Raw genomic sequence first — 14455 nt, forward strand, 5'->3', positions numbered from 1 at the left:
TAGTGCATCAGGCCATACGAGAGTGATTCTAGGCTCATCACTAGCTGCCATAGTATGATGGGAAAAATCTTACAGGTTTTGTTTTATGATCTTGCTTTTCCACTTGTATGTGACTTTGAGTAAGTTACTTTCTAAGTTTTCTCACCTACAAGATAGAGCTAAAAAGAGAACTGGTTTTTTAAGTCTGCTGTGCGGACTAAATGAGCTATTGAATTAAATGTCAGAACAGTAGCAAGATACACAGGAGCTGCTTAGTAAATATTAGCTCTTCTTTCCTCTCATTGCTTAGAAGCAGGTAGCATTGAAGCTTCTAGGTGCCTGTGAAAAATAGACTGTAGAAAATATGGTGATATTTATTTCACTTAGTCCAACAAAATCCAGCACGCTCTGGGAGAGGGTGATCCAGGGAGGAGCCCGGAGAACTTTTAGGCTCTGGGAAGTGTCTGATGTGATGTAAGTTTGCAGAAGGAAGTTGAGGTTCTAGGGGAGGGACCAAGCAGCTTGTGATCAGACAAGTGAGAAGCTTGGGACCAGAAGCCAGCTCTCCTAACCCTCCTGTCCCAGTTCCTGACTGCCTCTCTTGCAGTTGCCTTTGATTGCTTTCCAAGGCCAGGACAGAAAGTAGCTGTCCTCCTTCGTGCTCAAGCAGGATAAATCACACACAATGATGTCAGAAGCTTTCCTTGTAGGTGGAGGAAAAACACCAATTGTACAGAGTAGTACAGTGTTAAATGTTTCTTTATGGCACTGAGGCGATTGTTTTTCAATTTTTCATATCTAACCCTTTTATAACCACTGTGTTCTAGCAGAAGAGAAACAAAGTCTAATTTTTCCTGTGACATTTTCTTGTTTACAGATTCTGTTTTATTAAAGTTATCATTGACAGTGTGGTTGAAGGTCATAAACAATTACAGTAATCTTGCTGGGAGTATAAACTGTATTACAGTGACTTAGATATTTGCTAACAAGACTAATTAAATTTTTGTCATAAACAGGTTTATATATAATGACAGTGGGTTAGAATTGGAACAGTTCAGGTGGTCCTGGACTCACTAGGTCATGGGGCATGACAATTTGATGTGGGCTGGATGGAAGACTGCATTTACAAAGGTTAGGAAGTAGGAATAGATGGCTCCTGGAAGGAGAAGCACAAGAGAAAATGTGTGTTTAGGAATGGGAACTGTTAGGTGAACTGTCCTTAGAAGGTAAGGCACTGAGGAGGTGGAACATGGAAGGAGAGAGGGTGATCAGATTTTTGGTTCATGATTTGTGTTCCTCTATACTTTTACCTGCGGAGCCTCTGTGGTAGTGTAGAGGGGAGTAAGCACCAAGAGCCAGGTGTGTTTCTGGAGGAGGTAGGCAATCCCCCCCACCCGGGGCCCTTCCTGCCCTTGCTGCGAGGGAACTGACTTCCTACTCTGCCTCACAGGCTAGCTGTAACCAACACCACCATGACAGGAACCGTGCTGAAGATGACAGACCGGAGCCATCGGCAGAAGCTGCAGCTGAAGGCCCTGGACACCGTGCTCTTCGGGCCTCCTCTCTGTGAGTCCTGCATAGGCGAGGTCCACTGCCGTGTGCCGTGGAACCCAGAGCTGCTGCAATGGCTGAGTTGAAGTCGGGGTCTCCTAGGCGTGCCTGCAAGGCAGCACCTTCACTGTTTATACCGTTGTTGAGACATGAGAGGCTTGTTTTAGTTCAGCCTTATAGTGCTTTTTTTGGTTTTTGGGTTTTTGAGGTAAGGTCTCACTCTAGTCCAGGCTGACCTGGAATTCACTATGTAGTCTCAGGCTGGCCTTGAACTCACAGTGATCCTCCTACCTCTGCCTCCCGAGTGCTGGGATTAAAGGCGTGCGCCACCACACTGGACTCCATTTTTTTTTTAAATTTCTTTATTTGAGAGCAACAGACAGAGAGAGAGAGAATGAGTGCTCCAGGGTCTGTAGCCACTGCAAATGAACTCCAGATGCATGCACCACCTTGTGCATCTGGCTTACGTGGGTCCTGGGGAATGGACCCTTGGACTGGGGTCCTTATGCTTCACAGGCAAGCGTTTAGCCGCTAAGCCATCTCTCCAACCCTGGACTCCCGTTCTTTAATAGGGTTGGGGATTTAACTCAGTGGATGACTGCTTGCTTAGCAAGTGTAAGGCCCTGGGTTTGGTCCTCAGCACTGGGAAAAAAATGTATCACACACACACACACACACAAAACACACCAAAACCCCACAAGGGAACATAAAAAAAATACTTATTTTTGTTTATGTGTGCATTGTGTGGTTGCGTGTCTGCACACACACGTGCACACATGTGAGGGCCTCTAACTCCTGCAAACGAACACCAGACATTTGCATCACTTTTTGTGTCTGGCTTGTGTGGGTGGCTTGGGAATTGAACCAGTTAGCTTAATTTTCAAGCAAGCACCTTTAACCATTGAGCCTTTTCTTTATTAAGTAGAAACTTTATATGGCCACATCATATGTTGGCACCATCCTTCCTCTTCCCTGCCCCCACTCCACTGAGGTCCCTCCTTCGTGGGATTGCTGGTGCTCACCAGGGCATTGTGGGTTATGAGTCATGAGAGCAGCCGTCAGTCACTGTGGGGGAGGAGCAATGCCTCCCACCCTGTGGCTCTGACATTCTCTCTGCCCCCTCTTCCACAAAATTCCCTGAGCCGCGGTGGGTGTTCCTTAAGTCTATGTTAGTGTTGAGCTCTCAGCACCTTCCGGATTTCTGCCGTGGTACATTTTGAGTCCCCTCAGTGTCTCTCTCCATCACCCTGGCACGGGTTGCCAGGCCCACAGTAGAAGCAGCTCTTTTTTTCATCTTGCCAGTTCTTGCTGTGTGGTTTCAACCTGGGCCCTGGCTGATGTGCAGAGTAGTCATCTCCTGACATGGAGTCAGCTATCTGCTCTTGTCTTGTTGATCGATTTTGGTTGTCCTCGGTCCTTGCTGAATTCTGAAAAAGAAAAACAAACCCTCCAGTGGAGAGTGAGATCAGCATAGGTTAAAGAGAGCAAGCCTTGTTAATTTAGAGAGATTTTGATGGGTGTAGCCTCTCTTTTGGTCAAAGACTAGTGGGAGCTTCTCAGTGGAGTCCATAATTTTGGTCTCCAAAGGATTCTGACTTGGTTCCCAGTTCCAGCTATGTGTTCCTTTCCACTGAGCAGATCTCTTAGCCAATCAGTGATCCACTGGTTACCCACCTAGGCTGTGTGTCACTATTGCAAAGGAGTGTGCATCTTGTCAGGTTGGTTGTTTACATATAGCAGTCTCCCCTTGATTGCTTACAAGTAAGACCCTATCTTTAAAAAAAAAAGGGGGGGGGAATTTCACCTCATTTAAGTTTCTACCCATTCCAGTTTCTGCCAACCACCAATATTTATTTTATCTCTAGGATGTGTCTATGGGTTTATCTCTTCTCCGTATTTCATATAAACGGAAACATAAGACCTTTTGTGGCTAGCTTCTTTTACTTGGCATGATGTTTTCTCATTGACTCCATTCAGAAGTTTCCCCCTTTAAGTTTCTACCCATTCCAGTTTCTGCCAACCACCAATATTTATTTTATCTCTAGGATGTGTCTATGGGTTTATCTCTTCTCCGTATTTCATATAAACGGAAACATAAGACCTTTTGTGGCTAGCTTCTTTTACTTGGCATGATGTTTTCTCATTGACTCCATTCAGAAGTTTCCCCCTTTAAGTTTCTACCCATTCCAGTTTCTGCCAACCACCAATATTTATTTTATCTCTAGGATGTGTCTATGGGTTTATCTCTTCTCCGTATTTCATATAAACGGAAACATAAGACCTTTTGTGGCTAGCTTCTTTTACTTGGCATGATGTTTTCTCATTGACTCCATTCAGAAGTTTCCCCCTTTAAGTTTCTACCCATTCCAGTTTCTGCCAACCACCAATATTTATTTTATCTCTAGGATGTGTCTATGGGTTTATCTCTTCTCCGTATTTCATATAAACGGAAACATAAGACCTTTTGTGGCTAGCTTCTTTTACTTGGCATGATGTTTTCTCATTGTCTCCATTCAGAAGTTTCCCCCTTTTTGCACATGTGACTCTTACTGCTCTGAGCATGTATACGCATGCCCTTGTTTAAGTACCTGTTTTAAGAATTTGGATATATACTTAAGCATGCAATTGCTGGGTTGTGGTAACTTAATGTTTAATGTTTAAAGAAACACCAGACTGTTTTTCACAGTAACCGAACCATTTTACATTCTCACCAGCAAACTTTAAGGATCCCATTAAAAAAATATTTTACTTATTTATTTATTTGAATGAGAGGAAAAAGCAGAGAGAAAGAGAACGACCATGCCAGGGCCCCCGGCCGCTGCAAATGAACTCCAGGCACATGTGCCACCTTGTACATCTAGTTTACATGGGTACTGGGGAATCAAACCTGGGACCTTAGGCATAGTAGGCAAGTGCCTTAACCACTAAGCCATCTCTCTATCCCAGTGATTCCAATTTTATCTCCCCACTAGCAATTGTTATTTTCCATTTTAAACAAGAAAGATTATTGCTGTTATCAGTACAGTCACCCTAGCTGGAGTGTGAAGTATGTTCTTGGCTTTACCTCTACTTATCTTGGGAAGAGCTTCCCAGCTGACCTCTGACCCTTTCCCCCTTAGGTATAGACCACACTTAGCATGTAGGCTGTAAGAAATGGGCCTAGGGCCCCTGATATCCAAAAAAATCTTCAGCAAAAGGAACACCTCTGGAGGTGTCATCATACCCGATCTAAAGCTATACTGCAAAGCCATAGTAACCAAAGCAACATGGTACTGGCATGAAAACAGACATATATACCAATGGAACAGAATTGAAAACCCAGCCTTTAGTTCAAGTAACTATGTCTACTTGGTCTTTGACAAAAGAACCAACAAATATGCTGGAAAAAAGATAGTATCTTCAACCAGTGATGGTGGATGGATTAGATAACCACATGTAGAAAATGAAACTAGACTCACTTCTCTCACCATGCATAAAAATCAACTCCAAATGGATTAAAGACCGCAATATAAGGGGCTGGAGAGTTGGTTTATCAGTTAAGGTGCTTGCCTATGAAGCCCGAGGACCCAGGTTTGGTTCCCCAGTACCCACACAAATCAGATGCACAAGGTGGCACATGTGTCTAGAGGTCATTTGCACTGGTCTCTCTCTCTCTCTGTCTGTGTCTCTTTTTCTCACTCAAATAAATATTTTTTTTCCTTTCTTTCTTTTTTTTTTTTTTTGAGGTAGGGTCTCACTCTAGCCCAGGCTGACCTGGAATTCACTAAGGAGTCTCAGGGTGGCCTCGAACTCACGATGATCCTCCTGCCTCTGTCTCCCGAGTGCTGGGATTAAAGGTGTGCTCCACCATGCCTGGCTCCTGTTTTTCTTTTGAGGTAGGCTCTCATGCTAGTCCAGGCTGACCTGGAACTCACTATATAGTCTCAGGGTAGTCTCAAACTCTCAGCAATCCTCCTATCTCTGCCTCCCAAGTGCTGGAATTAAAGGCATGCGCCCCCATGCCTGGCTTAAATAAATACATTTTTTTAATAAATAAAATTTTTAAAAAGTTAAAAAAGACCTTGGGCTGGAGGGATGGTTTAGTGGTTAAGGTGCTTGCCTGCAAAGCCTAAGGACCCAGGTTTGATTCCCCAGGATCCATGTAAGCCAGATGCACAAGGTGATGCATGCATCTGGAGTTTGTTTGCAGCTCGCGTGTCCATTCTCTCTTTCTCTCTCAAATAAATTTTTAAAAAAGATGTGTTAAAAAAAAAAGACCTCAATATAAGACCTGACACTTTCAAACTACTAGATGAAAAATTAGGGGGAACTCTCCACCATATAGCAGTGGGGAAAGACTTCTTGAATATCCCAGTAGCTCAGGAAATTAATCACTCAACCAGTGGGATCTCATGAAGCTAAAAAGCTTTTGTACAGATAAACATACCATAAACAGAGCCAACAGACTACTCACAGAAAGGGAGAAAATCTTTTCCTAGAGATGAAATGAATAATGGTAGTTGGCAGAAACTGAAATGGGCAGAAAATCCTTAAATGAGGTTAGGGATGCAGTTCAGCTTGTAGAGTGCTTGCTTTGTATTCAGGACGTCCTGGGTTTGATGCTCAGCACTGCATAAAGCCTTGGTGGTGCACAACAGTAATCCTAGCACTTAGGAGGTGGTGACAGAAGATGAGAATGGCCTGAGATACCTAAGATTCTGTCTCAAAATAAAAAAGCAAATAACAAGAGTTGATGAGAATGTGTAGAAATCAGATTAGTCATTTAAGTAAAGTTGGGAACAAGCCAGGCATGGTGATGTATGCCTGTAATTTTCAGCACTAGGGAAGCAGAGTCCTAAGGATCTTCATTTTAAGTTCTTGCCAGTCTGAGCTTCATAGTGAGACCCTGGGCAAGAGTGGTGAAGGGAACAACCCAAAGGCTTATCATGATTTCACTTATCTGAATTACCCAGAACTGAAATTTTCGTAGGGGGTGGGGCTTTGGAGATGGCTCAGTGATTAAAGGCACTTGCTTGAAAACCTTACCTTCCTGGGTTCAGTTCCTCAGTGCCCATGTAAAGCCAGGTGCACCAAGTGGCACATGTGTCTGGAGTACAGTGGCAGGCCTGGTGTGCATCCCTCTCTCTCTCTCTCTCTCTCTCTCTTTAAATAAAAGTAAATAAAAGGTAAAATTCATAGGGACAGATAGTAAAGTAGTGGTTTCCAGGGTGGGGAATTCAGAAATGGGAAGTAACTTAATAGACATGGGTTTCTTTTTTTTGTTCGTTTTTGGTTTTTCAAGGTAGGGTCTCACTCTAGCTCAAGCTGACCTGGAATTCACTATGTAGTCTCAGAGTGGCCTTGAACTCACGGTGATCCTCCTACCCCTGCCTCCCAAGTGCTGGGATTAAAGGCGTGTGCCACCACGCCCAGCATGGATTTCATTTTAAGGTAATTATAATGGTAATATTAATTGTGCTGTTGTTTCCATCACCTCATGGATATACTAAAACCACTGACTTGTGTGTTTTAAAATAGAGAAATTGGGGGGTTGGATAGATGGTTTAGCAGTTAAGGCATTTGCTGACAAAGTCAAAAGACCCCAGTTTGATTCTTCAGGACCCACGTAAGCCAGATGCACAAGGGGGCGCATAAATCCGGAGTTTGTTTGCAGTGGCTTAAGGCCCTGGTGTGCCCTTTCTCTCTCAAATAAATTAATAAATAATAAAAACTATCTTTAAAAAAAATAAATTTAAAAAGGGAGAATTTGAGCTAATGAGATTGCTCAGTGGTTATAGATGCTTGCTTGCAAAGCCTGATGGCTGGGGTTCAATTCCCCAGTACTCACTAAAGCTAGTTTGAAGTGGAAAGAGGCCCTGACACACCCATTCATTCACCCTCTCTCTCTCAAGGAAAAAAAGTTAGGTGTAGTGGCACACACTCATCCCAGCACTTGGGAGGCAAAGGTAGGAGGATTGCTGTGAGTTTGAGGCTACATAGTGAATTCCAGGTCAGCCTGGGCTAGAAAACCCCCCAAAAAAGAAAAGAAGGGGCTGGAGAGATGGTTTAGCAGTTAAGCATTTGCTTGCAAAGCCAAAGGACCTCGGTTCAATTCCCCAGGACTGATGTAAACCAGATGCACAAGGGAACACATGCATCTGGAGTTTGTTTGCAATGGCAGGAGGTCCTGGCCTACCCATTCTCTCTCTCTACTCCCCCTCAAATAAATAAATAAAAATAAGAGTTTTTAAAAAAGAAAAGAAAAGAAAAAGAATCTTAGGGCTCATGAAGTATATCTCAGTAATAAACATATAGCTTAATTTTTATAAATCTTTGATTTTCACTCAGAGAATTTATTAACTTTAGAAAAGAAATCTGAACTGACAGGGGACCTTGATCTCTTCAAAATTGTCACTCACTCACTGTATGATCTTGGATACATCCCTTTTCTCAGTGTGTTTTCTGATTTATATCATGATATAATTAGGCTAAAGGATCATTATGGTTCATTTCAGCTATGCATCCCATTATTTGAGGGAGAGACCCCTTGGTTGATAAGGGTCCTGTGTTCCTTCCTGGCTGCATCCTGAACTTGGGGATTCTGTGCTTTGCCCTTCTTGACTGCCCAAGTGGCCAGTGGCAATTGGTTTTACCCAGACTTAGATTTCCTCACGTGTTACTTAAACACTCTTCCTGGCTCTCTTATTCAAGGGTTCTGAGAGTTGGGCAGATTCGTGGAAGCTAAACTTTTAGAAAGCAGACGGCTATCTTGGTGGAAAATATTGCTTGTATATTTTGTTCCTTATACCTAAGTTTGAAATTTGTCAACTGAAATCTGAGAAATATTTTAGGAAGTTCTTTGGCAGGAGATTTCAGCCAGATGGGGCTGCCGAGTCCTTTCACCCCGCCCCTTAGGCTCTGTCCTCTGAGTGTAGACTGCGGTCCTCACGTAGCCTTGTTCTCCGTCTGTTCATGGAGGACAGACAGGCTGTGCTGCTGCTGACCTGTGTTCCGAACCCAGATTCTCAAGCTTAACCACAAGTCACATCACAATCATCCAGAGAACCTCCACTCATGGCTATAATCCCAGCACTCTGGGGACTGGGGCAGAAGGGTGGCCATAAGTCTAAGTCCATCTTCTGTACTACATAATGAGTTCTAGGCTAATCTGAGCTACAGTGTGAGATACTATCTTTAAAAATGGGGGGAGGAGGGCTGGAGAGATTGCTTAGTGGTTAAGCACTTGCCTGTGAAGCCTACAGACCCCAGTTCGAGGCCCAATTCCTCAGGACCCACATAAGCCAGATGCACAAGGTGGCACATACATCTGGAGTTCACTTACAATGGCTGGAGGCCCTGGTGCTCCCTTTCTCTCGCCCCCCCCCCCCGCCTCTTTCTCTGTCTGTTGCTCTCAAATAAATAAAATTAAAAAAAACAAATCTTTAAAACATTTTAACAATTGGGGAGGGGAGGTATGCAGCAACAGCTAGAGGCTCTGATGTGCCCCTTCTCTCCACTCCTCTTTTCTGTCCCCCTCCACATATAAATAAATAAAATTTTTAAGGGGGGGATAGTACTAGGTGGCTCAGTCAGCAAAACACTTACCACATAGCGTGATGACATGAGTTTGGATCCCCAGCATCCGCACAAATGCCTGGAACCCTAGTGCTTACCGGCGAGGTCAGGGGATTCCTGGGGCAGGCTGGCTAGCTCGCTAGACTAGCTGAGTCAACAAGGTCTGGCTCCAAGTGGAGACCCCGCTTCGGTCAACAAGGTGGAGGGCAGACAAGGCACATAGCCATCTTCAACCACTGGTCTCCCTAAGCATGTACACACACCTGTACCTACACACACAAGTGTGCACACGTGAACACACACACACAAGCAAGAGAAAAGTATGTGGGATAGTGTTGTAGTCTATTATTGGTCTTGGTTATTTAATATTTTTACTCGTGACTTTGATGAGAATATGAAGTTGGGTCAAAATAATATATTCTGATTCCAAACCAATCTGGACAAGGTAGACTAAAGGTCCGAATGACATGCCCAGGCCAGTCTGCATGGCTACCTTGAGGATGTACAAGTGGGAAGGCTGGCACTAGGAAGATGGTTGAGCCGTTAAAGGCACTTAATTACAAAGCCTGCCAGCTGGGTTCACTCTCCAAACCACCCACCTAAGACAGATGCAAAACATGGCACAACTGTTTGGTGTTATGTGTTGTGGCAAGAGGCTCTGGTATGTACACACACACATACATGTACACACACATGTACACACACACATGCACATTAAAAATAAGGAATGTAAAGAAGCCTGGCCTGGTGATGCAGACCTGTAATTCTAGCTACTTGGGGAGGCTGAAGCAGGAGGATTGTACATTCAAGACTAGCCTGGGAAAGTTAATGAGATCCTGTTTCAAAATAAAAATAAAAGCCAGGCACACACCTTTAATCCCTGCACTTGGGAGGCAGAGGTAGGAGGATGGCCATGAGTTCGAGGCCACCCTAAGATTACATAGTGAATTCCAGGTCAACCTGGACTACAGTGAGACCCTACCTTGAAAAACAAAACAAAACAATAAATAATTAAAAAAAAAACTTTAAAAAGTTCTGGTTATACACATGAACGGTAGAGTGTCTGCCTGGCAGCATTCATGAGCCCCTAGGAGTCAATCCCTAGTACTGAGAGAGAGAGAGGAACCGCGCATGCACACACACATGCGCACATGGTGTGGGCATTGGGGGATCCCAAGACTGGAAATCCTTAACAAGCAAGAGAGACAAAGAACACCCAAGGCTCTTAGTAGAGATTATGAAGAAAATATGTTCCAGAAAGAAAATCCACAACTTGATGTGCTGCAGAAATAGCTCTTGGTGTCGTAAGGATGGGAGAGTGAGGGTTTGAGTATGCCTTAAAAATCTAGGCCTTCCTGGAGGCTAGGGAGTGGCTACTCAGGACCTTCAGTTTTCTCTTGGAGAGCCTAGCATAAACACATTTAATATTATGTGGCTATCTTCTTGGATCTTGTAACTTTCTTCCCTTGGATGGAAATAGGGTATGCTGTTTGCCTTTGATTCCATAGAATCCCCATGGGTTCATGGGCTCACGCCAGGCCAGAGGTGGCTGAGATTTATTTAGGAGGCACCATTCTCTTCTCTTCATTGTGTTTTAGAGAAGTGTGAGTTAATAAGCCTCCAGTACTATTTTTAGGCTTCTCATCCTTTCCAAAGTAGGCCTTGACTACTATAGAGAAGCACAGACCTTATCAATGATAGTGTGAGGCCTATGTGTCTAAGAGAAACCAATTCCTTCTAAGTGAACGGGTCTTTCTTTCATGAGAGGCATCATTGAGGAGAGGACGTAGTGAGCCTAAGAGCTAAGTGTGCACCGGGCACCCTACCTGTCCTGCCTTCCCTGTCTGGAGAGCCATCAGTGAGGAGGGAGTATAGTGAGCCTGCAAGCCACATGGGCGCTGGGCCCCTGACTCTTCTCGCTCTCCCCTGTCTGGCAGTGACCCGCCATAATCACCTCAAGGACTTCATGTTGGTGGTATCTATCGTCATTGGTGTGGGCGGCTGCTGGTTCGCCTATATCCAGAACCGTTACTCCAAGGAGCACATGAAGAAGATGATGAAGGATTTGGAAGGGTTGCACAGAGCAGAGCAGAGTCTACACGACCTTCAGGAAAGGTAAGGCCTACCCCTTCCCACATCCCCGGTGCCGCCAGCTCCTGGGAGCCTCTTGTTTCTACCCAGGTTGCCTTTTACTTGGCTCCTGAGAGCATGCAGACACGGTTTTGAAGGCTATCTCCATCTGTCTAGAACTGCCCTGAGAGCCTAGCTTCCTGCCATTCCAGTTGCCCTGGGCAGTTTTCCCTCTGAAGAAACTTGTTTCTATCTGAGCTTCAAAGGAAGAAGTGTGTGGCTGAGGCCTTTAATTTCCCTGGTTAGATGGTTTGTTAGGGGTTATTCTATCCCTTGTCCTGCATCTGGGCTGCTTCCTTTCCCATATAAATTGATATAATGAACAACAGTTCTTCATAGTTCCTCCAGTCCTCATAAACCAAGTGGTGGCACATGTCTATAATCCTAGCACTTGGGAGGTAAAGACAAGAGGATCAAGAGTGCAAGGTCATCTTTTGCTATATGTCAGTTTGAGGTTGGGCTAAAAGAGGCCCTGTCTCAAAAAAAAAAAAAAAAAAAAAAGATGGTATGGTGAGCTGGGATGTCATTGGTAGAGGGCTTGCCTCTAGCATGTACGAAGCCCTGAGTTGGGTGTTATGGCACTTGCTTCAGGATTCTTTTAGAAAATTCCTCTGGCAGTCTAGAGATTCGACTTGGAAAGTCATGGCAGAAGTACATGTAAAAGGAAATGAAGCTTCAGCCAATAAGAAGGGATATGTCTGTAATCCCAGTGCTTGGGAAATGGAGGCAGGAGGGATGAGGAGCTCAAAGCCATGCTCAGCTCCATAGTGGTGGTGGAGGAGGAGAGACAGACTGGTATGTAGGTTTATTTTTGAGACAGCCTGGCCTCAAACTCCTGCCTTCACCTCCCAAGTTCAGGAATATAGTTATATCTAGCTTATATACAGGAATACTATATCTAGCTTTATTTCCTCCCACACTTTTCTTGTTTGTTTGTTTGTTTTTGTTTTTCAAGGTAGGGTCTCACTGTAGCCCAGGCTGACCTGGAATTCATTATATATTCTCAGGCTGGCCTTGAACTCACAGTGATCCCCCTACCTCTGCCTCCAGAGTACTGGGACTAAAGGTGTGTGCCACCACGCCTGGCTTTTTTCCCAATTTTTAAATGATGGCCACTATTTTCTTTTGACAAGTGAGGAAAACATTTCTTAAGAATCAGTTTTTTGTTTTTTTGTTTTTTTTTTTTCCGTTGAGGTAGGATCTCACTCTAGCCGAGGCTGACCTGGAACTCTCTATGTAGTCTTAGGGTGGCCTCGAATTCATGGCAATCCTTCTATCTCTGCCTCCCAAGTGCTGGGACTAAAGGCGTATGCCACCACACCCAGCAAGAATCAGGTATTTTTTAAAGGGTGTTACTGCTTTTAATTACTACAAACCTTTGCCTTGGGATTGAGCAAATGAAGATTCTGCGAGGCCATGCGTTTTGTTGTGGGTCATAGGTTAGGAATGAGCTTGGAATCTTGACACTCTCCAGCAGCAGCCCTTCCAGATTCATTTCCATGCACTTGGCTACGGGACAAGGGGGGGTCTGACCTCTAAGCTGACTCGTGGCTACTCTGCTGGGCCTCTTGTTCCTGGTGTCTTGCCAACTAGGGGTCTAACTGCTGCTGTCTGAACAATCCCCATACTTCATTTGTCTGAAAAACATGTACTGTTTTCATTCCAAAGACAAAAGAATCCAGGCAAGAGACATTCCAAGTTTGGGGATAAAACTAAGCTCCTAGCCCTCCCTGCTCCCAGGGCCTCCTGTGTTAACGAACACAGTAACGCTTGGAAGGAGACAGACGCCCTGTCCCGGGCTTGCACACATGCATCCATAACCTCCTCTGACAGCGTCCAGAGCTCATGTGCCACCTCGCCCCTCCTTCGTCTGTAGACCTGGACTACTGGACACTGCTACTACGGAGCGGTTCCTTACAGAGCTGCTGCTGTTTTCTGTGCGTGAATGTAGCCGTGCATGTACATTCCAGTTAGGATTTCACAGTAATTCTCTGAGGCAGGCAGAAAGCTTGATTCCCATTTTGCTGTGAAGAAGCAGGTAAAATGTCCTTAGTCAGGTAAGTGATTAGAGGTGCAACCCAGTGCTTTCAACCAGCCGCCTCATTTTCCTCCTGTACCGCTGATTGTTGCCTTCGCGTAGGGCGCTGGTTGTACATTTCTTTGCTCATTTTGGCACCCAACATTATTTATTGCTCTCTGTTTCCTCTGTGGGAGTCAGAGGTCAGACACGGTTCTGCTTTAAAGGAGCCCCAGAGGCTGCTTTCAGAGGGAATGGCATTTCGGTGAAGCATTGAATCTCTGTTGTAATTCCTTGTACTGGGCTCTTAGGACAGTACAGTGACAGGGAGGAGACAGCAGAAAATGGCACCTGATTGGTTTTTTTTCCCCCCAAAGAAATGCTTGTAGCGCCATCTGGTGTGCAGTCTGAGAAGGGCAAAGTAGGTAGAAGTTAGCCTGTGCTTTCTTCTTCCCTCCCCGCCGCTCCACATCTTTCCAGGCCTCGCAGACACTCTAGACTCAGTGCTTTTTAAAGTTCTCTCTCTCTCTCATCCTCTCTCTCTCCTTCTTCTTCCCTCCCTCCCCCCTCACTTTCTTCTCCCCTTCTCTAAGGCAAAGAAGATTTACTGAGAAAAATGTGGAAAAGCCCCAAAGTGTCAGGGCAAGCATGCTTAGGATTTTGGCTGGCATCCAAAGAGAAAGAAACTGTGGGGGATGGGGGACTAAAAAAGTTAAACTTCTTGCATTAGTAAGAGTCTGCGTAACTGCCTGTTTCTCTTATTTTTCATCTTTTGTTGTTGTTTGTTAGTTATTGTTTTGAGCACGGTCTCATATAGCTGAGGCTGGCCTTGAACTCCTAGTCCAGCCTCCGTATCCCAAGTCTGGGTTTATAGACATATACCATCATTTTTGGCTTGTTTTCTTTTTAATATTTATTTATGAGAGGGAGAGAGAGAAGCTGATAGAGAATGGGCATGCCAGGGCCTGCAGCCATTGCCAACGAATTCCAGATGCATGAACCACTTTTTGCATCTGGCTTTACATGGGTCCTGGGGAATTAAACCCAGGTCATTAGGCTTTGTAGGCAAACAACTTAACTGCTGAGCCATCTCTCTAGCCCCTGGCCTGGAACTTTCTATGTACAGTACATTGACCTTGAACTTGCCTCCAGTTTCTGCCTCTTGAGTGTTAGGGTACATTTGTGAGCCAACACACCTGGTGCCCCCCTTCTCTCCTTCCCTCC

The 14455-nt window shown here is 44.7% G+C and overlaps 1 protein-coding gene across 4 annotated transcripts in view; it reads left to right on the forward strand.

Moving 5' to 3' along the window:
- Positions 1–14455, forward strand: part of Stim1 (stromal interaction molecule 1) — a 231464-nt gene that overhangs the window by 197654 nt on the left and 19355 nt on the right. For all 4 annotated transcript variants that reach the window (XM_045145675.1, XM_004650978.2, XM_045145674.1 and 1 more), the window contains exons 5-6: positions 1430–1545; positions 11022–11199. In XM_045145675.1, the coding sequence (XP_045001610.1) occupies positions 1430–1545; positions 11022–11199 (294 nt within the window). The remainder of the gene's footprint in view (positions 1–1429; positions 1546–11021; positions 11200–14455) is intronic.

Source organism: Jaculus jaculus, chromosome 3 (assembly GCF_020740685.1).
Source record: "Jaculus jaculus isolate mJacJac1 chromosome 3, mJacJac1.mat.Y.cur, whole genome shotgun sequence".
Lineage (NCBI taxonomy): Eukaryota > Metazoa > Chordata > Mammalia > Rodentia > Dipodidae > Jaculus > Jaculus jaculus.